The sequence below is a fragment of the Salvelinus namaycush genome, chromosome 5, assembly GCF_016432855.1.
Source record: "Salvelinus namaycush isolate Seneca chromosome 5, SaNama_1.0, whole genome shotgun sequence".
Taxonomy (NCBI): Eukaryota; Metazoa; Chordata; class Actinopteri; order Salmoniformes; family Salmonidae; genus Salvelinus; species Salvelinus namaycush.
Window position 1 is genome coordinate 49,247,253 of NC_052311.1, and position 26,053 is coordinate 49,273,305.

The window sequence follows — 26,053 nt, forward strand, 5'->3', positions numbered from 1 at the left end:
GTCCACTCAACACCTGTCTCTTTTGAATGCTGAGTATACTCACACAGCCTCTTGCCAACAGATGTACAGGGCCTTCGGAAAGTATTCAGACCCTAGACTTTTTCCACGTTTTTGTTACGTTACAGCCTTATTCTAAAATTGATTAAATCAAATAAAAAATCCTCAGCAATCTACACACAATACCCCATAATGACACAGTGAAAACAGGTTTTTAGAAATACCTTATTTACATAAGTATTCAAACCCTTTGCTATGAGACTCTAAATTGAGCTCCGGTGCATCCTGTTTCCATTGATCATCCATGAGATGTTTCTACAACTTGATTGGAGTCCACCTGTGGTAAATTATATTGATTGGACATGATTTGGAAAGGCACACACTTGTCTATATAAGGTCCCAAAGTTGACAGTGCATGTCAGAGCAAAAACCAAGCCATGATGTCGAAGGAATTGTCCATAGAGCTCCGAGCCAGGATTGTGTCGAGGCACATATCTGGGGAAGGGTACCAAAAAATGTTTGCAGCATTGACGGTCCCCAAGGACACAGTGGCCTCCATCATTCTTAAATGGAAGAAGTTTAGACCCACCAAGACTCTTCCTAGAGCTGCTCGCCCGGCCAAACTGAGCAATCAGGGGAGAAGGGCCTTGGCCAGGGAGGTGACCAATAACCTGTTGGTCAATCTGACAGAGCTCCAGAGTTCCTCTGTGGAGATGGGAGGACCTTCCAAAAGAACAACTATCTCTGCAGCACTCCACAAATCAGGCCTTTATGGTAGCGTGGCCAGACGGAAGCCACTCCGCAGTAGAAGGCACATGACAACCCGCTTCGAGTTTGCCAATAGGCACCTAAAGACAATGAGAAATAAGATTCCCTGGTTTGATGAAACCAAGATTGGCCTGAATACCAAGCATCACGTCTGGAGGAAACCTGGCACTATCCCTAAGGTGGATCATGGTGGTGGCAGCATCATGCTGTGGGGATGTATTTCAGTGGCCCAGACTGGGAGACTAGTCAGGATAGAGGGAAAGATGAACCGAGCAACATACAGAGATCCTTGATGAACACCTGCTCCAGAGCGCACAGGACCTCTGACTGGGGCAAAGGTTCACCTTCCAACAGGACAACAATCCTAAGCACACAGCCAAGACAACGCAGAAGTGGCTTGAGTAGCCCAGCCAGAGCCTGGACTTGAATCCCATCGAACATCTCTGGAGAGAGCTGAAAATAGCTGTGCAGCAACGCTCCCCATCCAATCTGACATATCTTGAAAGGATCTGCAGAGAAGAACGGGAGAAACTCCCCAAATACATGGGTGCCAGGCTTGTAGCGTTGTAGCAAGAAGACTCGATGCTGTAATCACTGTCAAAAGTGCTTAGTAAAGGTTCTGAGTACTTGTGTAGATTTGATATTTCAGTTTTGTATTTTCTTTGTAAATTAGCAAACATTTCTAAAAACCTGTTTTTGGTTTGTCCTTACTGGGTATTGTGTGTAGATTGAGTTAAAAAAAAAAAGTGTTTAATCAATTTTAGAATAAGGCTGTAACGTAACAAAATGTGGAAGTATTTTCAGAAGGCACTGTATAGTTTTGTAGAAGGGTAGGCTGGCCCATATCCACAGCTCCTAGCTGTGTGTTACAGCGGCTTTGGGAAAAGACTAGTACAAGAGATGTGAACATAGCCTTGATGTGATGTGTATATGTGAACGAGTGCATTTCTACACAGCAAGTGTGTTGGAGACCCTGCAAAGAAGGCTTTTTTTTGTGGCCGACTTTGGAACGAGGGCACTGGAAATACTCTGGTTTAGAAAGACCTATTGTCCTGTTGACTTTCTTCACTTGCCTGCCGGTGTGCCTTTGTTGTAAGAGGAGAGCGAGAGAGAGGGATGGGTGTTAATAAAATTTAAAAAACATGATTCATCAGGTGCGGTGGTGAAGAGTTCACTGAGTCAGAGCTGAGGCAAGAACAGAGGGTGGATGAGCTGAGGCATGGGTGGGGCTAGATGACTGCAGGTAACAAGGATGGTAGTCCAGTCACAGCTTGAACTTCAGTACCTCAAAACCGTAACATGAGACGTGGAACATTTGACCATATAGGAGGATAGAAGGGAAATGGGGATTTAGACTCCGACTAAGATGTACGCTAGGGTAAGGCGGTATACCGTTTTTTGCGATATACCGGTATTGCCGGCATACCGGTTTGGGTTTTTACTTTACCTTCTATAACGGTATTTGAATGTTTGGTTTGTTAAATGGGATACGTAGTGTCTTAACGTCCATTTTTATAGTTTACTTCGCTACTTGAGTCATCTCTCTCCACTCTATGCCGCTTTCCACACAGACCTAACCACTCAAGGAGCGCATTTGTTTTTCCTCGACCACGAGACGCTTGCGTCCAGTCTACATGGGCAATGCAGCATATGCAACAATGTTGATGACAATGATGCAGTTGTCACTTTGCTTATTAATATAAGTCTACTAGCATTCTATAATTACACTATTAGCTTGTGTTTCTTACATCTGCAGACAGCTAGTTTGTCTTAGCAAGTTGTTCTTAAATCTTGTTAGCCGCTAATGCTAATCGCTAGCTAGCTAATAAATTTACTGAGTAAGAGCAAGCGTAACTAATTAGCTACACAGCCTGATAATACCAGTGATGGTGTAGACCTATATCAGCATGTTGTTTGTGCAACAGTATCTTCTAAATTGAAGAGGTGAATGCAAAGCAAGAATATGTTAGCTACATGAAGTAGCTAAGAGAACATTCAATGTAGCCAAAGATTATAGGGACCCCTAGGAAACACCTATCAGCGTTTTAGTGCTTACCCTGTCACAATATCTCCTCCCTGGCATTTTCATTTGTTTTTCTGTCAAACAACGCTGTATTAAAAGTGCCCACTATTATAATCTAACGATATAATTAGAATATACATTCTATTTCCATGATTCCAACAGTTAACCCAAGTGTTTTGCTCTAAATTGCAGCATTTGGTAAAAAAATTAGGCACAGATTGGTTGCCATATCGTGCAGCCCTACATGGCAGTGTAGAAATGATCTCAAACGCTGAAATTGATGAAAATTAGGATTTTCTTTTTGGGTTGAAGTTGAATTGAACAGTTCAAAACAATCAGAATGGAGACTACGTTTGTGTATGTGTAACTCTGTTGTTTTTGTCACACTGCTTTGCTCTATCTTGGCCAGGTCGCAGTTGTAAATGAGAACTTGTTCTCAACTGGCCTTCCTGGTTAAATAACGGTGGGAAAAAAATACCCATTGAAATCACTTAGAATGTATGTGTTGCCACCCTAGGGTCACGCACTACTCATAAAGCAAATTTAGAACTTTTATTTTAAAAAAGCATGAAATCCCGTCAATAAAAATAAAAAAATACCATGATATATTATTTTGGCCATATCGCCCAACCTTATCCTAGGGTACCAATGGATGTTGAAGTACTGCTTTAGGCAGTGTATGCTCAGAGAGCATAATCCCAATTCAGATATTTATACTGAACAAAAATATAAACGCAACATGCAACAATTTCAAAGGTTTTACTCAGTTACAGTTCATATAAGGAAATCAGTCGATTAAAATAATAAATGATTTTGGAATTATTATAGACAGAAATACTCCTCAGCATCCCCCACTCCCCCTCAGACGATCCTGCAGGCGAAGAAGCTGAATGTGGAGGTCCTGCGGTCGTTAGGCTGGTTTGATGTACTGCCAAATTTTCTACAACGACATTGGAGGCAGTTTATGGTAGATAAATTAACATTTAAATTCTCTGGCAACAGCTCTTGTGGACATTCCTGCAGTCAGCATGCCAATTGCACACTCCCTCAGCTTGAGACATCTGGCATTATGTTCTTCATATGCCACACCTGTCAGCTGGATGGATTATCTTGGCTAAGGAGAAATGCTCACAAACAGGGAAGTAAACAAATTTGTGCACAAAATCTGAGAAATAAGGTTTTTGTATGGAACATTTCTGGGATTTTTATTTCAGCTCATGAAACATGGGACCAAACGTTTACATGTTGTTTTATATTTTGACGTATTATAGGTCACATATTGGCACAGTGTTACAGCCAAACACTAGGCTGCCTTATGGACTGAGATGTTGACACTAGAAGCCTATCTTACATTTACATTTAAGTCATTTAGCAGACGCTCTTATCCAGAGCGACTTACAAATCTTATTTCTGTCAGGGACATATCTAGTCGTCCTTGCACTTGTATCGATTGCCCTCTGCATCTCTCCTTTCAATAGCCCATCTGTAGAAAAGCTATTGTTCCCCAGTCTCGATGGGGGTCATCATTGCTATTTGCTTCTCTGAAAACCTGTCATTGTTACCATAGTAACATGCCATTTTGCCTGATCCAGCTATGCCTCTTTTTAGTCATGTGCTTTCTATTGCCTATGGATTGCTGTAGTTTTGGACTTTTTCTAAACCCCAGTCATTGTTTGAGTACACCAGACCCTTTGTGTGCTGACTCTCTAAATGAGACTTCTTTGTGCACTGTAGTTAGGAGTGTGCTGTGTAGGTAGAAAACAACCTAGAGACCCATTTGCATCATCCCAACATGTTATCTTGTTGCTATGATTCAATGCAAATGTGAACACCTTTTTTAATTTGTTCAATGGCTCTGTGAGCAGCCTACCACAACAGTGGTCATGGGTGAGTGAGATGTGGCCAGGCATAGGGGTCAACAGGAAACTTATTTTCCACAGAGATGTTGCCCTTTACCAAAACAGGCTTACACATGGGTACTATGAAAGGGTCAGTGGGATTATGTTCTATCTTTTTTTGTGTGTGTTAGCTGTTAATAAGATTACATTTAACACACTTGAATCCTTTTTCCTGGACCTATAACGTTATATTCCACATTACCTGCATGCTGTACAAATGGATCATAGTTTGATGCCAATTCAGGTTTACATTTTCATCCGTTTTGCTTATTTTTGATTCTATTCAGGTTTGGCTGGACGTGTAAGGCAAGTTGAAGAGCCCCTCTTCCCCCTTCCCCTTGGTCCAGTGGTCTTGTTGGGGAGGGCGGGTCCACTGTTTTTTTTCTGCCCTGATGCCCCCCGCCACCCTGTAAATTCATGATCACATGACCTTGGATATGGACGCAGTCCTGTCCGACTTTGTCCGTTCCACTGGAGCCGAACCAGGACTAGCCAGAGACCTGCTAGAGGGTGAGTTGCAAGGCATTCTGGGGTAAAATAGATGGTTTTATTGCCAACTGCTAGTGAGAGGTATAAATTGAGCAGTGCACCTCCCAGTTAGAGCTGTTGGTTAGGTAAGCTATCATGTAAAAGGAGGAAGTTAAATCCAGAAGAGACTCAACTCTTGTTGCCTAGCAGCAGCACAAGTTGCAGATAAGAATATGGGTTACAAATGTAATGCACTGCAGTAGCTATACAGCAGTGAGAGACAAGACGTGCTCAAAATTCAAATATTTACTCAAGCAACGGAATGTGTCAGTGGCCTTTACATAAGATAACAGTCGCTATGGTTCTGTTGACATATGGTAAATATTTAAACTAATGACTGTTGAGTGGATCTGACTTTCATAGAATGCTTTGGCTTTTTCGGTCAGGTTTGACTTGTCCTTTTCATTTGCAGGGAAGAATTGGGATCTCACCGCCGCCCTCAGTGACTTTGAACAGCTGCGACAGGTGCATGCTGGGAACCTGTCGTACTCTTTTGCTGAGGAGAGGACGTACCCAGCCCCGGAGAAGGAGATGGCCAGGGTGGGACGGCCCCTTCTGCACCGTCAAGAGGAGGTGCTGCAAGGTGAGACCAATGGTAAGTGTAAAATAATATTTTGGGCATAATGTCACTTACTCACAACCACTTATCTGTTGTTGTCCTCTTGTTCTCCTCATTGTGATAAACTAGAACCCTCTCCTTTTTTTGTTTCGTTAATTCACTTTTTCTTTTTGTCAATTCTCAAGTCAGCCTTCGTTGTATACTTTCCCCGTGTCCAATTTCTCTTTCCCACCCCTTCCCACAATTAACCTAAACTCCTCTCTTTTTTTGTGATACCTCCCTCCGCAGCCACAGAGAAGCGTCTATCGAGAGGCATCTCCCATGCCAGCTCTACCATCGTGTCCCTGGCACGGTCACACGTCTCCAGTACTGGCAACTGTAGTAGTGAGCCCCTTCTGGACACTCCGTTGTGCACATTCCAGCTGCCCGACCTTACTGTGTACCGGGACGACTTCCGCGGCTTCATCGAGAGGGACCTCATTGAGCAATCTATGATGGTGGCCCTAGAGCACGCCGGTGAGTTTAACTGCACGGGTCCCACTGCTGCCACCAATTACAAATAAATGACTTTATTCACTTCTGAGGCAATCTTGTTAATTGTGTCGTGTAGATGACCGTCTACACCGTAGTTTCTCAGTACTACACGTGCTTTCTGAATTGTTTTTAGTGTGAGTGAAACCGCGAGTGACTGTTCTGTTTACGTTAAGGCCGACTCAATTGGTGGACACGGGTGGGACCTAACTGTCAGAGTCTATTGCCATTGGCAACGAGTGGGGACGGAAACTGCCTGTTGCATGCAGCGTCATTGGGTGAGTGTCATAGCCTTTCAAACAAGATCCAAATCTAACGTGTTAGGTCATACTCTGCTATGTCAATCAATGATGAGAGCTTCATTGTTAGCTGAAAGTAAGTCCTTGAATAATTGTGGTACACATTATAGCTAAGCGGGCGGCAGTGTCCTGCTGGAGAGGCTTAGCCCAGAGCAATTAATTAGGACCCAATTGAGGTGTAAACATTGTATGCAAAATGTCTTGTAATCCATCCTTAGAAATGGGCCGTTATTTGTGATATTCCTGAAGCTAAGGCCCATAATGGCAGCTTAGGCTAATTAAGAACAGAACTCCCACATCAAGCAACTTGCCTTTTGCCTTGAGTAAGGTTTGGATGTAACCACTGCTTTTCCTTTCTTTGGGATGGTGTTGTGTATACTATGTGCCTGTATGGCCTTGCAGGTATGTGGGGCTTTCATGACCGCGACCTGATGCTGCGGAAGTCTCTATATGCGCTGATGGACCACGGCCAGGAGAGGGAGTCGCTGAGACGCAGGTGGAGGTGGCAGCAGACCATGCAGAATAAAGAGGTGGGGAATTCACTAGGATGGATCCATGTGAAACTTAGTCCAAGGGATTGTTTACAGTCCCAACTTCCATTTCAGTGTATTGAAGTGTGTGTGTCCACAGTCTGGTCTGGTGTACACAGAGGAGGAGTGGCAGAAGGAGTGGAATGAGCTGCTAAAACTGGCCTCCAGTGAACCTAGGATACACTACAGCACCAATGGCAGCAATGGGTAAGACCTGTCTCGGACACCTCACACGCATTATTTATGTTAAGTATGTATACTATTATATTAAGTTTGAGGCATACCACATGCAGTTACAGCCCTTCATGAGCCTCTGTTTTGGAACAAAGACTTAAGATGGTAAGAGGAAAATGTTAGATAGTGGCTACCTATGTCACTTCCTGCGTGTTTCCTGATCTGACCCCGTTTGTTTCCTATGTGCAGGACGGAGTCATCAGAGGAGCCTGTGTACGAGAGTCTGGAGGAGTTCCACGTGTTCGTCCTGGCCCATGTCCTGAGGAGGCCCATAGTAGTGGTGGCAGACACCATGCTCAGGGACTCTGGAGGAGAGGGTAGGAAGACACATTTTGATATTACCAATTGGCTGCCTTACATCCATAAGCTGTGCTTTATGAACTTTAGTGTTGTAATGGATTGTGATCTTTTATGCTAAATTATATTCTCCTTCCCTTACCAGCTTTTGCCCCCATCCCATTCGGAGGGATCTATCTGCCCCTGGAGGTGCCAGCTGCCAAGTGCCATCGCTCGCCCTTAGTACTGGCGTACGACCAGGCCCACTTCTCTGCCCTCGTCTCCATGGAGCAGAAGGGCGGCTCCAAAGAGCAAGGTAATGTTACGCATCCATCAGCCTACTACAACACGCCAACATGTTTCATAGTGAAGTGGGCCACTTGAATAGACTACACCTCACCAAAGTGGAAATTAGAGGAACTGCACATCAATCATAGTCCCAAAATTGACTAACGTGTAAAAAAAATATTATTTTTGGACGTCAATGTTTTTCTAAAATAAAAAAGTCTGAGATTAGGGCTACCTGTGACATCTCTGATTCCTTTGTAATATTTGAAGGTTCGGTTTTGAATTCAAGTAATTCCCTTGACTGACAGTGTTTGTTCGTAAAATAACACTGACTTGACGTTCCGACTGAAGAGTAGCATTCTGATCTCACATCAGTCAAACACTGACGCTAAAGTTGGCTAGCTTGCTAGCTACTTCCAGACACAAATGAGAGAACACCTTCCTCTGACCATTTTACTCACCCTAGAAGAGCTGGTTAGACTGTTCTCTTATCTAGAAGAGTTAGTGACTAACTGTCATACTGGCAACAATAAAAACATTTTTAGCCAGTTTTTACAGAAACATGTCAACTGGGTGTATGTCATTTGTAAATTCATTAATTATTCTTCATTCTGGGACTCTCAAACCAGAGTACTAATTGGAGTAGATTGCCAGTGTTTATGAACTCACCCCATGACCAACATCAAAGTACGCCTCCAAGACACGAATCTTGTCTTTTCAGTTCCATTTTCTTAATGGGGCATAGGAAAACCGAGGGGAATTTGGGCATTACAGCCCCTCTTTAATTAGCACTTTGCATCAGTTGAATGACAATTGCTGAATGAAAGAATGCCTTTAATTTTACTTTGATCATTTTTGCTCCCTCTCCCCCACAGTTGTGATCCCTCTCACTGACTCGGAACACAAAATGCTGCCTGTACACTTTGCAGTGGACCCTGGGAAGGACTGGGAATGGGGCAAGGATGACACAGACAATGTCATGTTGGCAAGGTATGACCCGAATCATTACACTTCAAATTGGGTCTGTATTACCCCCTCCAAAAACACACACAGTCACTATGTCCTCATATGACCTAGTATCCGTGGGTAGGGATTGACCCCTGCACCAGATTAGAGAAATGCTTGTCAGTGAGAGTGAGATTAGGACTAAATGCCTTCTATGATTGGAACAAGGGGAATACAGAAATAGCCTGAAATAAAAATAGCTGGATATTTATTCCATTGGATTAAGATTTGCTGTTTCAACTGGAATGGTGTACAAGAATAACTTAAATGGAATTAATACAGTGTCTTCAGAAAGTATTCACTCTCCTTGATTTTTTCCCCCCACATTTTGTAGTTACAGCCTGAATTTAAAATTGATTAAATTGAGGTTTTGTCTCTGGCCTACACACAATACCCCATAATGTCAAAGTGGAATTATTTTTTTAGAAATTTTTACTAATTAATAAAAAATGAAAAGCTGAAATGTCTTGAGCCAGTAAGTATTCAATCCCTTTGTTATGGCAAGCCTAAATAAATCCAGGAGTAAAAATGTGCAAAAGTCACATAAGTTGCAATAATAGTGTTTAACATGATTTTTGAATGACTACCTCATCTCAGTACCCCACACATACAATTATCTGAAAGGTCTCTAAGTCGAGCAGTAAATTTCAAACACAGACTCAACCACAAAGATCAGGGAGGTTTTCCAATGCCTCGCAAAGAAAAGCACCAAATGGTAGAAACATTTTTAAAAAATTTAAAAAAATAAGCAGACATTGAATACCCCTTTGAGCATGGTGACGTTATTAATTACACTTCGGATGGTGTATCAATACACCCAGTGACTAAGATACACGCGGCCTTCCTAACTCCGTTGCCGGAGAAGAAGGAAACCACTCAGGGATTTCACTATGAGGCCAATGGTGACTTTAAAACAGTTAAAGTTTAATGGCTGTGATAGAACTTCGGACAATAGTGATAGAATTCCACAATAGTGCTGAGCGATTGGTGTTTTTGAGGTCGTTTTGGTTTGATTAGTAAAAAATAATCACGTTTTTCAGTTTAGATTATTTGGGTTGAATGCTGTAACACAGAATAAAACAATGAAAAAAAGTCTCATGATGGTAGTGACTGTCCATTACTGCTTATAATTTATTAACCATAATTTATTCACATTACTTTAGAATATTTCAGTTGTGTATATTACATTTGTTTTATGGCTTTATTTCATTCCAAGTCTTCATCTCTGTAGAGCTGCTGCCTAAACTGTCAGACAAAAATCCTATTTTTAATATATATTTTTAGTTCTTCAAAGTAAATAAGGCATGCTTTTATGACTGCTGTTTACTGTATTTTCAGGTATAGATGACTAGCAAAGCAACTGCTGCTTTCTATGTCCCCTCACGATCAAGCATTCTTGTCTCTTCTGTAGCAGGCGTAAAAGAAACACAGACCGACAAGTAGATGTGCAATGGTTTATGGTCATTGTAATCAATTTAGAGGCGAAAGAAACTCACACCTATTTAGGCGAGGTACTGGCTAGCGGAATAGAACACTTGAAAAATTAAAGGAGAGCCCCACACTCTAGGAATGCAATAATTGAATAACCTAAAATCCAACATTTCAACAGACAAGCTGTCTTCATCAGGGTATAATGACAAAACACTGCGGGGTGACTCGTTTATATAGTGTCAGGACACACAGGTGTGTTAATTACCACATTTTAAACACCAAAATATTTGTCAGCTGGAAACTACAGCTCACTACTACATTGCTCAGTTCAGGCTGGATCGGATTTATCTCTAGAGAAACTGCAATGTGTGCGTTGAGCTCACAGGGGGATAAAAAATGGATTTCAAATAATTGAACCAACATTGGTCAATTAGTTATTTAAAAAAATAAATAATAATAATTACATTTCATAACATTTCTCAGCACTACTCCCCTATACTAAATGGCGGAGTGAAAAGAAGGATGCCTGTACAGAATACAAATATAGAATAAAATATTCCAAAACATGCATCCTGTTTGCAGTAAGGCACTAAAGTAAAACTGCGACGAAATTAACTTTGTCCTGAATTCGAAGCGCTATGTTTGGGGCGAATCCAACACAACACATCACTGAGTACCACTTCATATTTTCAAGCATGGTGGTGGCTGCATACTGTTATGGGTGTGCTTGTCATCGGCAAGGACCATTGAGTTTTTTGGATATAAATAAATGGAATCGAGCTAAGCACAGGCAAAATCCTAGAGTGAAACCTGCTTCAGTTTGCTTTCCAACAGACATTGGGAGACAAATTCACCTTTTAGCAGGACAATAACCTAAAACACAAGGCCAAATATACACTGGAGTTACTTACCAAGATGACATTGAATGTTCCTGAGTGGCCTGGTTACAGTTTTGACTTAAATAGGCTTGAATATATATGGCAAGACTTGAAAAGGGCTGTCTATCAATGATCAACAACCAATTTGACAGAGTTAGAAGAATACAATAATCTAGTATTGTACAATCCAGGTGTGCAAGGCTCTTAGAGACCTACCCAGAAAGACTCATGGATGTAATCGCTGCCAAGGGTAATTCTAACATGTATTGACCCGGGTGTGAATACTTATTTCTGTATTTCATTTTCAATAAATTAGAAAACATTTCTAAAAATGTGTGGTATACCGTTATGAGGTATTGTGTGTAAATGGGTGAGATTTAATCCATTTTGAATTCAGGCTGAAACACAACAAAATGTGGAATAAGTCAAAGGGTATGAATACTTTCTGAAGTTTGTCTGAAAATGGATTATAGAAACATTTGTATGGGGGCGTTAGTATTTCAGCTCTGCACAATTATGCATTCATGTTGGCTACATTTCTGACACGGTATATTAATTATGCATTAAGAAAGGTTACATAGTTTCAGCTGAGCCGTTTGGGGCTCAAGACTTGAACAGATGCCACGCCATTAGCATAGTTTGAATAACCTGCATGTTACCAGACATCACTTATGTAGCCTAGTTCTTATTTTCCTTTCTCTAAATGATGCATGTAATATTCTGGGAAGCAGACCTTTTCTCTAAATGTTTCACCCAACATGGTGTTACTGTTAGGGTCATGACGAGGCGATTTCACCCTCCGTTTGAACTTTGACCTGTCTGTCTTCCTCCCTCAGTGTGACCCTGTCCCTGGAGGCAAAGCTCCAGCTGCTACACAGCTACATGACTGTCACCTGGCTGCCCCTGCCCTGTGAGGTATCTTTTGTGTTTTCATTCACTAAGGGAGAATTCTAACTCTTAACACATTTCCCTCAGTCATGCATTGATGTCAATCGGAGACTAAGTGATCATTTGAGTTCAGCCCTGGTTGCAGATCATTTTGTAACAATAGCATACCTGAACCCCCCCCCCCCCCCAATAGTATCTGAATGTGAAGCTTAGATCATATGCTACCTACCTGGTTACGTTTTTAGCATGTTGTAATGGATGATTAAATTGAAAACAGATTTGAGAGCTATTAAATGTAGATAAGCTATTTACAGTGTTACATAACTGTGTGGGTTTCTGTTATTATGTGGGTTGTAATTTTCCGTTTTGATCTAGTCGGTAGTCATTTCCCCTCTGCTTCACAAATCCCATGTGAAAACAAACCACACATAAATTGACGTCACACTAAATGGTTTGAGTGGCCTTTTCGTGCGTTCCAATCTAATGCCGGAGAGTCAGAAAGGATCTCAACCTCATGGCAATTTCACCGTTAACCTCTAGTGAGAAGTAGCAATAGAAGGATCGCTGTTTTCTAGGCCTTTCCAATAAAAACGAGGATGTTGGCGTTACCTTTAGCTCTTCGGTTGTCACGGTTATGGGGCTTGGCAGAGAGGACCGTTTTTACAACTGTCCATTGTGTGAACTAGAGTGACGTCTTCATTGTAGGTCACACCCTCTCCAATTATAGCGTACATTTTCCAATAGAATTTAGACAAATGGCAAAGAAGCTTTCTGAACTGAGTCATCTGTACCTCTCACTCCTGCTCTTAATCTCTCTGTTGCTCTCTGCGTCACTGACACCTGCTCCCTGTTTCTTTTTAAAAATTACATTTCTCTTCCCTATAATTCATCATCGGTGTATCCGTTCTTTCAGCAGGCACCTTTGGCTCAGCCCGAGTCCCCCACCGCCTCTGCAGGAGAGGACGCCCGCACCCCTCCCGACTCAGGAGAATCCGACAAGGAGTCGGTCAGCAGCAGCTCCAACGGCAACGGGGATGCAATGACGACAGCAGGGGCGGCCAGTGCAGGTGGAGGTGTTTCAACCAAGAACAGCTCCTCCTCCTCCAGCTCGTCCAGTAACAGCTCGGCAACGTTGACGGGTACGGGGGCAAAGGAGAAGACCAAGAAGGAGAAAGACAAAGACAAGAAGAGGGCTGACTCTGTGGCAAACAAGCTGGGCAGCTTCGGCAAGAGCCTGGGCAGCAAGCTGAAAAAGAACGTGGGCGGGCTGATGACGGGGAAGAATGCAGGAGGCGGGGCCAAGCAGGAGGGCACAGAGAAGAAGAAAAGTTCGCTGAGGGGGCGGAAGGGCAGCAAGGACAGCTCGCCTTCGGCCCACGCCTCCGAGGACTCTGGGAAGGGCTCGCCGTCGTCGGGTAGCGAGCGTCAGAATGGCACGGGCGGCGGAAGCAGAGAGTGTTACCCATATAAGTACAGTGCCGACGTGAAGGCGAGCCTGGGCATCCTGCGGGCGGCCATGCAGGGAGAGAGGAAGTTCATCTTTGCTGGCCTGCTCACCACCAGCAACCGCCAGCCCTTCCAGGAGGAGATGATCCAGCGCTACCTGTCTGACGCTGAGGAGCGCTTCCGGGTAGAGCAGGAGCAGCAGCGGAGAGAGGCAGAGCGGAAAGGAAGCACCAACGGCATCCAGCAGCCAAAGGAGGCAACAATGGGCACAGAGGTGGGCTACCGCACTTATGAAGCGAAAGAAGAGCCGGCTGAGAACTCACCGCCCACATTCAACCACCTCAAGTCGTCTTCGTTCAGCCCCTCGCTCTACTCTGGCGTGGTGCCCATCCCCCGGCCAACCTTCATGGATCAGCCGCCCTCCCCGGCCCCCGTCCCGCTTACTCAGCACCCACACATGCACGGCTACATGGAGACGCGGCGCCAGCTTGCAGGCGGCTCCCCAGCCTCGTCTTATCCCGGTCTGCCTTCCTACGCCACCCTCCCCCGCCACTGCCCCATGGCGCAGGGCCCCCCTCACCCCCAGTACCACCCCCCACAGGCACCGGTACCCCTCAGCCCCTTTCGCCTCATCCCCTCTTCTTTCGCACCCTCGTACCTCCCCGAGCACGACCCTCCAGACTACCCCACCTCAGAGCCTGTAGGCGGGGGCTACACTAACGGATTCCGGGACGTGCGCTCCGGCCTGGATGTTCCTCGCAGCGGGCCTCTCCCGGTCAGGCACTACTCCCTGGGCAGCGCCGGAGGCCTGTCCAGCCTCCAGTCCAGCCGCTGCCGGACGCCCAGCTGCAACTACTACGGACACCCCGAGACGGGCAACTACTGCTCCTGCTGCTACCGAGAGGAGCTGAAGAGGAGGGAAACGGAGCCGGCCATCCACAGGTTCTGAACGAACGGACGGACTGACCAGAACTGGCTGTGTGGCCACCAACCACAAGGAAACTGATGGATGAGGTTTCCTGCTATAGGACGATACAGAGCCTGGCTCTCTCATCGCATCACTTCCTTCTCTAAAGGCAACACTGTGTGTGGAGAGCGTCCTGGACAGGATCGGTACAGTGACTGGAGAGAAGGTGGCTGGCGGCTGCTGCGGCGGGCGTTAGACAATAGGACTGTGCACTTCTCTTACATTTGCTGTGGCTCTTATGCAGGCTGTGTGTGTGTGTGTGTGTGTGTGTGTGAGAGAGAGAGTGAGAACTTCAGGCTCTCCTCCGCTTTGTCCCCTTGTCACCTCGCAACTGTCTCCTCCTGGTGGAGAGAATGTATACGGCAGGCGATACACGCACTCTTACATCCACATTACACACACAAACTAACACTGCGCAAGCACAACCTGAAACTTCTTGATTATCACTCCTCTATATGTGGAGACAACCTATATTTGGCCCTGTAAATTGGTGGTATTTTAACATATGAATCAGCCCTTCGATGTCTTGTTAGTCTATTCAACCAGAGGGTTAGAGATGTATGCAGACGGACTAGCCTAGGGCATTACTGTTACTGGGTGCTCATGTATGACTTGGGAATGATTGGAGCTCTTTCCTGATGAGTAGTTGGGTTTCTTTTGCTTTGGTCCTTGCTCTTGTAATGCAAATTGAAACCACAGTATTATGTTACAGTAGTTGCTGTTCTGTGGGCTGCAATGGCGCTGCTAACGTTCCAGAATGCAACAGACCCCCTCTATACAAGTTAATCTCAAATATAAACAGGCAAACAGATAGCCCTATCCACCCTTAAGATGCTTTTTATGGCAAAGTAACCATCCAATCTAAATTCACCATTGTGTCCAAACCATATTGTGTCCAGATGTCAGTCAAGTACATTTTAACATTTCTACCATTTTTAGATATCTCCCAGTATCAATTATAGAACAAACATGGCAGAGTACTGTGGTAGATATTCCGAATGACTAATATACAGTATTTAATAAGGTTGCTAGAATCTTACTGTTCCTGACTTGTTTTTGTCATTTTATATCCACCATGAAAATGAGGCATTTCAATAATGTGCTGGTACATTTCGGGTCATCCAACACTACTAAACCGGCATTCAAAACACAAACTCCCCTCGCAATTTCAGCTCGACCTCAAGGTAATCAGTATATGCTAAACTGATAAACGTTCACATTTTGCTTGAAAAAGACACTGTCCATTGTAACATTGTCCACTTACATTGTAACTGTCAATTAGTCTCTGCTTCTCTTGTGGCTGAGAAAGGTAACAGGTATTTCCTGGAATCTCGTCCATAGGGCTGTGTTACTTTGGTCTAAATATTCATGTAACTTTTCGTGAATTCCTGCTTATGGCAAACCTCAAATTCCTGACATGGACACTCCATTGATACGATTCAAAACAAGTTGGATTGTTTAACCCAACTCCCCTTCAAGTCCTATTGAGGGCATTGTGTTGATTCCAAACAAGTGACTGACCCCTGTCGCTTAACCTCTTTCTGCACAAATTCAAGCACTTTCCTAATGTCCGTAGACATTTTGTTACCGTTTTGAAGGTATCTGACTGTTATGTTGTCCTTAGGTCATGTCAGAACTGTAGACACTGCCACCTCTACTTGCGGGAGGGCAGATGCATGGGCTAGAACCCCTTCTCTAAGGATTCAGTTACCATGGGTACAGCTTTTTGGTGCCAGTGTTGTGGTTTAACTCTATTTCCTAGTTGCCTTTTTCAGTCTCTTGTCCTTGTGGCATTACAGTCTTGTTTGTATGTTTTACAAAATGTGCATCAGGTGTACACTACTCGTTTTTGCTGCAGTTTCTCTTCTGGTATGTTTGTACCCTACTCAGTGTAAAGCCCCTGTTTTAATTATTTTCATTTTGCATCCAGACATGGAGTCATTGTTCGAAGTTCAGAACAAAGCAATTTAGAGATCAAATGTAAAAACATATATAAATAATAATTCTGGAGATTGGAACATATCACATTTTTTTGATACCGTCTTGGTCTCATGTTACTCTCAATGATTTGCAGATTAGGAATTGATTGTTTTTCTCATCACCAATGTATTAACACTTTCTCATCCAAGCCGTGTTATTACCAATGAGCCATGTAGACTCATGAGGAAGACCAATCTTCCTGACTTGATAAACAGCAGTTCAGTCTTTTCACTTGAAGCACAATGGTGTGAGAATATCTGTATGCAATTCACTGCCTTGCCCAATGGATGGCGCTCTTGTATTTGTGTTCAATGTTCCTGGAAGTTTCCATGCCCTACTTAACCAAAAATACAAAAGAGAACAATTTTCAAGGGTACTAAGATTTGAGTTTATTTCCAAAAATACAATTTGCCAAGGGTATGAGGGACTTTAAGTAATGTTTGTCTTTTGAGATGTAGTTCAAACATGCGGCTCAAAATAGTCACCCTTCAAGGGATGCTCCATGACTTCGAGGTGGCATGTGCATCTTGAATTGGAACCAACCATTCCCCACAATACCATTATGCTATATCCAAAACAATATTTCTCTCTCTGTGTGTGTGCTTACGCTGTATGAAACATTTTTGCAACAAAAAAATTGCAGCTCATAAGGCACAAACAAGAGGTCATCTTTAATGGAAAGATGATGGATAACTAAGAAATGTGTGTGTGTGTGTGCTTTCTCCTCTCAATGTAATAATATTAGCTTACATCAACTCAATTTTTTTTAACGAATTGGATGGCTTACAGACAACATCTTGAACATTTGACTTATAGACTGCAAACATTTTTGTATAAAAAAACAAGTGACAGCGAGGTTGTATATGTTGGAAGTTATTTTTGTAAACCCAAAGTTTTACAATGTTTTTAAAGATAATCTATATTGACGGATGCTAAAATGAGTGGAATATAAGCTTGTAATAGCCTGGGTTTATGGAGGAGTCAGTATTCACCAGAATGGACAGTTTGGCTGTCAAGGTTGATCACAAAAGAGCCTCCTGAACTCAAAGGTTTCTCATTAGCAAACTAGTTTCCTCATTGCTGACCTGACGATATGATTTGAGAATATATATTTATAGTACGATTTTCTTTTTTTCTCCAGAAGTTTTCTTTTGGAATGTTTAGTTGAGGAACTTTTAGTATGTTATGTGTCAAGCAGACTGGCTTTTATTTGTTTGTTTTTATTTGAATTTTACGTGTGCATTATTTTTCACCACCAATCCATGCAATGCTAACACATTACGGTAATGATTCAATACTTGATTGTTGGTGTTTTCAACCTATGCTCTTGCTGCAATCCCTCTAGGAATAAGATGGCTTTGAATTTGTTTTACAAAGTAACTGACCCATTATTTTTATATTGTTAATTTTCTCTCATTTCTATGGGACAAAATTGTCATCAGCAACATGAACATGGGATACTGTAGTTGCATGGGACTGGAACTGTTGCATGTAAATGACTATCCATTTAACCAAATTTGTGAATTATTTTGAGCTGATTTGGGCTGTCTTGGTTTTTTGACCTGTTTTTTTTTTTCTTTTCTTTTTTTCTCTCTCTCCTTTCATGTTTGGAGAGGAGAGGCTGTGACAGTGCAATCTGGATGGAAAGAACATCTTATTTTTATTTTTTTTGCACTGTTTGAATAAATTCTCATTTGTATTTCAACAACATGGTGGCAATCCAAATGTTTTACTCCGTTTCTGACTGTTTTTGGGGGGTTACAAATGTATGGTAGGTATTCCAGAGATCTATTGAAAAGGGATTGTCTGTTTTTCAATGTACTCATTGGATGTACAATGTTGGATGAAAGGTGAGAATTGGTATTATCTTGATCTAAGGATGATGTAATTGTGACACTATTGATATCAAATCTCTCGTGGCCAGACTACTTAAACATAAATGGTACCGTAGTCCAGTACATTTATCGACCAAATGACACCAGATTTTAGTTCTGGGTTAACTGCGATTTACATTGTTAGAATCAATGTGTACATCGATTCATCTACATCTGATGCCAGCCAGTAGATATAAATGTTCAAAACTATTGTATTATATTGTCCAATTATCAATTGTGTTGAAACACTCAAGTCTCTCTCTCGCTTGGTTGATTAAACAGCAAAAGCTGTTTTTACGTTTTAGAAACAACTTGTTACAGCATTACACATTAGAAGTAACTTTCACCCAGATGCAGCTGACAGTGTCTGAAAGCTGTTCTATGTATTAGAGAAATTGGAGACCCTTATGTAATATTGAATAGGGTCCCATGTGGTAGAACGAGGTTTGGATTTATAGCTCGTTCACAAGGACACGGTCTCCCCACCTGTCTGTTAGGAGGGACAGACTGTACTTTTATCCATTTTAGAATTTCTATTTGCTCATCGAAAGGAATTTCTTCAGTACAATCCCGCTGGAATATTCTTCCAATAGCATTTGTCTGCATTACTGCAGTACTACCTTTCTACATTTGTCAGTTCAGATGACAGTGCAGCCGTACCTCAGACGCTCATCATTTACCAAAGGATCAACTGCAGGTACTGTATCACTCATATCCATCACTGGCCTGTGTTAAGACTAACGCCTACAAATGGGTGCCTTTTTTAGGGTTTGTAATCTTGTGTAGGTAGTTTACTACGGGTAATTTATTTAGATTTTGAAATAGTATTTTTTATATTGCTTCTGTGCTCTTTAAGCCTAGTCATCCTCATGGGAATTTCTTGTTTACATCGTTGCTTCCATTCTCGTTTGAAATTCTCAAGGTAGGCGAGAAGTTGAATACTTAGTGACAATGCCCTTTTACAGAATACTACAAATGCAGCATCCAATTCATTCTACATTAGTAACATGGGTATAATGATTTACAACTATTTTATAAGCATGTATGATCCTGTAAAATGTTATAGGGCTGTTGATGTTAAGTATCTATATTGAAGTTAACGACGGGACTACACTATCACATTTTTATTTCTGTACCTCAGGCTGTTTCGATACTTCTAATTTCAGTGAATCAGTTTGTCAATTACAAATGACTAATGTAGCATTGGAGGCAAAACATTTGTATTTAGAAATATGTGTATCTGTGTATAGGCCTGCATTCAACAATTTATTAAATGGCCCATTTGAACCGTCTCCATTTCCATAAAACTAGGCCTACTTCAAAAGCTCTACATACTGTCTGTCTCACCTTTCCTAAATTCAAAATGTCATAGCACAGCGTTCTTCATAGTCCTGAAGAACTGAACTGCTTTAGTCCCAGTGCTGTGACACTTCATTCAACTAACCAAGACCTTGATTACCTGAATAAGGTGGCTTAATTTGCAGGATCATTATTGAAGTACAAACTACTGGTGAAAAATTGGGATCCTATTAGATGCTTTTTACACTGCTGGCCCTTTAAGAGGCTGTACTGCACTTGCTTTTTTCACTGGTGTGTCATTTTAACTATGGCGAGGGAATCAACAAATGGAAAGAAATGGATACAAGCAGCGGTAAACATTTCTTCCACATTCCAGTGACTAACAACTATAGGCAAATATTCCTGACAGGCTGATTTATGTGGGGCGTGCTCTACACAGTAGCCTACATGCATGGATTATTTCGGCAATGATAACCGTGAAAGAAACGAAATTAGTTTTCTAATTCACAGAGACCACCTCTGTTCTCGAAACCGGTGATGCAGGGTATCGCTGACATTCGAAGAAAGTGGACCGTTTCTTACGTTTTGCTGATACAGACATGGAGCGATTAAAGGCCCTTTTTCTTCTCGCTATCGAAAAACACGTAAATTAACTAAGGTCTACTTTCTATATTTCGCTCCGAGAGAGTTGAGTATTGGACGTCAAAATGTTAACGGGATCCAAAACCACGTTCAAAGTGAGACAGATGGTTCCAGATATAAAGGTAGGCTTTCGACTCAATGTTTTAATATTCTGTTTGATTTTTTCGTGTTCTGGAAGGTAGCTTGCCGTGGGTCAACTTTAGCTACCAATGAGAATAATAACTTTGTTCCATCGTTGGTGGACTATATAAACGGATGTAGATTCCACCTAGATATCTTGCTGTGTTCAGAATGGTTAGTTACAATGTGTCCAACTAATTTGACAATGTCTCGAATTCTATGAAACATTGTAAGACGTATGTATTACTTGTGGAAACAGTTTAATGGTTTGATAACCTACATTCCACAGACAGAAGACTGAAGGCATTGTATTCTTACTGTCTGGGACTAAGGGGGTTGTTTTCCTTTTATACAGCATCCAAAAGAAGCTGTCCATCGTAGCATTCTTTGTTTTATGCACTAGATTTCTGTATGGTAAAGAGACAGGCAGCACATGTGCACTGATTAATTTTGTCTGTTTGGATTCTATTATTATCCATACCAAATGATGGCATGTGCTATGAATGCCCATATGGTTAATACGGATTTAGAGAAAAATATTTTGAGCTGATGGACTAAACAAACTTAAACCCTACAGACAGTGTACAGTTGCATACTGTACAGTATTATATGAGAAGAATGAAATGTGGGAATATGAATTGAATACGACAAGTGGGATTAGCCTACATATTCAAGACCTTGGATCATTATGCGTAGTGATGCCTGTTTTCTTAAATAACTCCGAACTCCTCCTTCAGCAGCACCTCTTGATTCTTAACTTGGGCGGACAGGAAGCAATCATCCAGGAAGCTGCTACCATCACACGTTATCACCAAAGGCCTATATATATTTATTTATTTTGAACCTCAGAGAGACCTGTGGTTTCTTCACATTCAGGTTTATTTCTGAGATCCTTCATGTGTTGTGGCCTTGAGTTTTGTTGTTGCACAGAACACATTGTGGTGTAGCTCTGGATGGGTCTGTCTGCACAGGTTTACACTGTTGATGCCTTCACGTCTGTTATACCACCACAAAGGGATCAACCTTTTACTTACAGTATGTCACGCCCGTCTTTGGGGAAAGTATTTTGTAAAGGCAGAAGCCATGCAGATTTACAGAGATACAAGAGATTTGGACATCATTGCATGGAAGACTGTGTCTGTGTGAACACATTCGGGGCGAGGGACATGTCTATAAGCCCAATACAATTCAAACCAATCTAAATCGAAGAACCTTGGTGAAAATTGGTAGACTGATGTATTATAGTGATGATCATAGCCTAGATATTTCATTTGAATTTTATGCTGGTGTGCTCGCGCGCTCGTGCGCTCTGTGCTGCTTAGCTCAACCTCCATGGTTATTCTGAGAAGCCGCAGGGGGAAACGATAACAGATGCCTCAACTCCACCCTCAGGCATTGCTGCTCAAATGTGGAGTGGGGGTGATTAGCGCAACATCTGACTGTTGCCATGGCAACGACGGCCTGAGGAGCAGGAGTTCTTGGATATAAGTGCCTAACAGAAATAGCAGTTTCTTTTAGCCACCTTGAAAATAAACGTTTGCAATGTGGCTGCAGATAAACATATGGTGATGTCCTGAATATTATACACCTACACACTCTGGTTTCACTACCACTAAAGTGTTGAGGTTTAGAAATGCACTGAATGGAAATGAGGAATGAGTTGTCTATGGATCTGAAACCTTTGTCGTGCACATTTTGTATTTAAGAAGTAGGCTACAGTTGGTCCCAATACTGAACCAAATTCATTTGTGGAATAAGTGTTGTAACTCTTGTGTATGTAGGCTATGTACAGTAATACCAAATTAGTTACCATTGGGAAATGGCATAAGGTTAAGCAAAGTCCTGCCATCCATTTCACATCACATGCAGACTGGTTGGGTTATAAGGAGGTTTGCATGTTTCTGTTCATAATTACAGTCCAGGCTTGTTGTTTTCTCTCACTGTCTTTCCCCTCCCTTGAGTTTTTCAAATGCTGGCTCCTCAGCTAGCTAGAATCTGGAAGCAGTCAGTCAACCACACAACACAATGCAAGTGCCACAGTAGTGAAAAATGTCAGAGGGCTCAGCTCTATTCAGAGTGGCTGGAGATCCATGAGGGCTCATAAAAGAGAGCCTAAATGGTATTCACACACCTGGTCCCATAGGGCCAAGGCTTCCGATCCTGAAACAAGCTATGGAACTGGCGGTGCTTCCCATGCGGAAACTGAACAAAACGATGCCGTCTCTCATCAGTAAACAAGATGTATGCTTGTTTTCAAGGATTTATTGATCGTACATTGGGTGATTATTAACCAATACTGCTATCCCGAGGGAAGCGTGAAATAAGGATGGTAGCCTGTTCCTGTCCTTTTCAAATGTCTAGAATGTTTTGGACAACACCCAATGTGGGAGTTGAATGTTTATGAGTTGCTGGAGTCACAAATGTTTGTTAAACAAGAAGCACATTTAAAACACGAGTTATTGAAACCTGTCCTGTTATTACAGTCTACAAATAGACATACTTAAGCTATGAACTGACACATGCACAAACAGTGACAAATAGAAGCTTGAAATACATACCGCCACACACACCCTCTGACACACACGTGCCCCACACACACAGCCTCTGATTGAACTTTGAACCCTCCTTACACAGGGAGTGCATCATTGAGTATACAAACAGTTTCCTTCAGACTAGATACACAGTTTAATTTAGAGGGATATAGAAGAGGATTAGAATGCAAAATGTCTCACCATGAGCAGCAACTCATTTGGACTGTCATTAAGGGCAGTTAATGAGTGTTTGTTGCAGACCACGTCTATACTGAGGTCGTTATAATGATATAAGGCCAAGACGCCATAGGCATTACTATAAATAGTCCCTCTACCTTCATTTATATGGAGAGTAGTGGGCACATCAGATTCCATAGGGAGAGTTATAGTACTGCTTCTGCAGGCTGTAGAGTAAGCTAGTGGTTCAAAGCTGCATTTTAAGCAGGGCAAGTGGATAATGGCATATGAATTTGCGATTCATCAAAACATTCATATTTTCCCCCATATGTTTAAATCACTTTCCTTGTCTTTTGTACATTCCGAGGTGGAATTCTCAGTAGTCTATTCCAGTGTGGGATCTCTTTCATTGTTTTGTCGTTGGGGTTTTGTTCTCTCGGTATAATAAAGTGTGTGAGGTGACTATTTCTGTTGTAGGAAATGTATTACACTGCCGTAGACGCTCCTTGAAAGCAAAAGAAATGAGGCAGCATTAAAGCAAAGCCACGGCTCACGGCTAGACAGAAACGGTTTTGGGTTTCAGGACGACTTTTGTCTGGTTTATGTTTCAGGAGTTGCTCCAAATGGGGCAAGAGGTAAAACACTTTAAAGCGAGTCCATGTTTAGAGAAAAGACCCAACATCCTTGTTTACATTTTTAGAGCCCCTACGACAAAGCCACAAACCTGCTTATTGATGTGAGGAAATGGACAATACCACATACACCTACAGGCTAACCTCCCTCCACAGCAGCACCACATGTTAAAACAGTGTGTTTTAATGATCTAACTAGTAAAAATTTAACTACCTGAGCTACACACAGACCCCTTGTTGGCGGGGGACGTTGTTCAACCCTACAGTGTGAGGTTTCTGTGGTGTTGGACTGCCACTTTCCTTCCACCAGTAAGTTCGGTCTAGTTCAGGGCAGAGGAGGTATGTTCTCCTCTGCAGAAGAAGTCTGGCCACAGTGGCAAGGGGAAGCCATGAGCAATGGAAACTGCAATGGGCCTTGGCTGCACTCCCTGAGGAGAAAGGGAAGGAGTGCAGGAGGGAGGGAAAGAGTGATCGAGTAGTACACACACGCAGAAGCCAGATACTTAAGGGAGAGTCAAGGAGTGAAACATCAGCAGAAACAGAGCCTGGACATGTGGTTATTCATTTTGGGAGGTGAATTGGATTTAGGACTCTAATTTGGGATTTTTCCTCTCCCTCATCGATTTAGGGTTCCGGTCATTTTCGTCTAGACAGCTTCACCTCGCCCTTCTCTCCTATCTAATCTACCTGCTGACTTGTTCTACCCTTGTCTAGTGCAGTTACTCTTCATGTTATGACACATTTTGTTGTAGTTTATTTGATGGGTTTTCACTCTGTTCTTCCTCAGCCTCCAATGTAGTTTTAGCTGGTGGAGCAGTTTGGAGAATTTCTGCTGTTGGAATCCAAATATGTTTACTGAACTACAGAATATAACACATTCCCAAGGCACAAAAACCGAGTTTGTTAATATTGGTAACTCCCAAAAGGGTTGATGATAGGAACTGAGTTTCAGATAATAAAACAAGCTCTAAATATCAAAATAATTTCAGAAAAAGAGCGAGGAATGCAGCTGTGGGTGAAAACCAAAATTTACAATGGTCTGCTGGCGAGCAGAAACCAAGAACGTTGTAAAGTTTTAGTGTTCTCCCTTGTAATTTAAAAACTGGCTTGTTTATCCACCATGCCATTCTGCTAACTCAGGTCTTGGGTGGAGGATTGAGTCAATAAAATTGGTGGAACAATAACCCTGTCCAGGATGTCTTGATATGACCCAGGACTTCATCTTCTGTTTTGAGAAAGTCAGGACTGTTAGCCTATTTTTGAGATTTTTGTTAGAGCCCATTTCTGAGGTTTTTGTTAGGGGAGTTGGCAGTTTGGGGTTGGGGTTTCTCTCTAACTGCAGCCAATAAATTTGGAAAATTGATTAACCACATGACTTCACTTGAGAATTGGCTCTTGTTTTCTGAGGCAAGAATTTAAAAGCTGTGTGATTTGATCATGGGAAAGAAGCTGAAAACCAATACTACTATTACTCAGATGTGCAAGTTCTGTTATAGTTATTGTTGACAAGTTCCTCAAGCTCCATATTCTCTAGCATTTTCAGCCACTCGAGTATTCTGCTAACATTAGCATGATGCTAGCATCATGCAAATGTTAGCAGAGTGCTCTTGACCTTAGGCCACTGTTGATATCGTCAGTTGGGCATATGCGTTTCACAGACAAGGCAAACAGCTATGCTATGAATGAGTGGAACTTACAACCTGTTTAAGGAGCAAAGGTTATCTTTGTTTAACGTTCTCGTGAGGTTTTAGCCACTGTCAATCTAAAGGAAACCAGAAGAGTGTCATACGTTCTCATTAGCATGTTAGCACACAGTTCACTTCACCTCTACATTGTGTGTGTCACAAGAGTTATAGTAACCTAAGAGTATTTGTCACACAAAATAGTAAGTTGTTTTTAGTTCGCAAGCCAAGAAATATGTGACTAAACTGGAGCAAAAATGTAACATGTTTGTGAATAGTGGCCTTGTAGGCAGTGAAGAATTGCTGAGTGAGTAGTCAGTACCATAAAGATTCATTGTATACTTTATAGCAATTTCCATGTCTCTATACTGGACCGCCAGAGTGGTCATTACCAGAACAAACAGTTCCTTTTTCAATGCCTAGGCCTATGTCTTGTGCATTGTGTGATTTCTCCACTATGTAAATGGTCTTCTGTGGTGGGTGGGAGCTCAGGCTAAATGGGCCCATATGTGCTAGCAGCTAGCCAGTAGTCCGGTAATAGCAACCTGTGGTTCTATGGGATTGGATTAT

At 42.3% G+C, this 26,053-nt stretch overlaps 2 protein-coding genes across 3 annotated transcripts in view; both read left to right on the forward strand.

Annotated features, from left to right (window-relative positions):
- The window catches only part of LOC120048391 (OTU domain-containing protein 7B-like), a 31,172-nt gene extending 12,941 nt beyond the window's left edge, over positions 1–18,231 (forward strand). Inside the window, exons 2-12 of one of the 2 annotated variants that reach the window (XM_038994323.1) lie at positions 4,974–5,196; positions 5,627–5,809; positions 6,062–6,289; positions 6,481–6,582; positions 7,006–7,133; positions 7,234–7,340; positions 7,557–7,684; positions 7,810–7,959; positions 8,807–8,921; positions 12,082–12,160; positions 13,047–18,231. In XM_038994323.1, the coding sequence (XP_038850251.1) occupies positions 5,112–5,196; positions 5,627–5,809; positions 6,062–6,289; positions 6,481–6,582; positions 7,006–7,133; positions 7,234–7,340; positions 7,557–7,684; positions 7,810–7,959; positions 8,807–8,921; positions 12,082–12,160; positions 13,047–14,528 (2,787 nt within the window). In that variant the 5' untranslated portion in view covers positions 4,974–5,111 and the 3' untranslated portion in view covers positions 14,529–18,231. The remainder of the gene's footprint in view (positions 1–4,973; positions 5,197–5,626; positions 5,810–6,061; positions 6,290–6,480; positions 6,583–7,005; positions 7,134–7,233; positions 7,341–7,556; positions 7,685–7,809; positions 7,960–8,806; positions 8,922–12,081; positions 12,161–13,046) is intronic. The other variant, XM_038994324.1, reaches the window with a different exon arrangement.
- A 1,774-nt stretch (positions 18,232–20,005) lies between these two features.
- LOC120048392 (myotubularin-related protein 11-like) overlaps positions 20,006–26,053 on the forward strand; it is a 33,792-nt gene continuing 27,744 nt past the window's right edge. Inside the window, exon 1 of the mRNA XM_038994325.1 lies at positions 20,006–20,463. Within this exon, the coding sequence (XP_038850253.1) occupies positions 20,407–20,463 (57 nt within the window). The 5' untranslated portion in view covers positions 20,006–20,406. The remainder of the gene's footprint in view (positions 20,464–26,053) is intronic.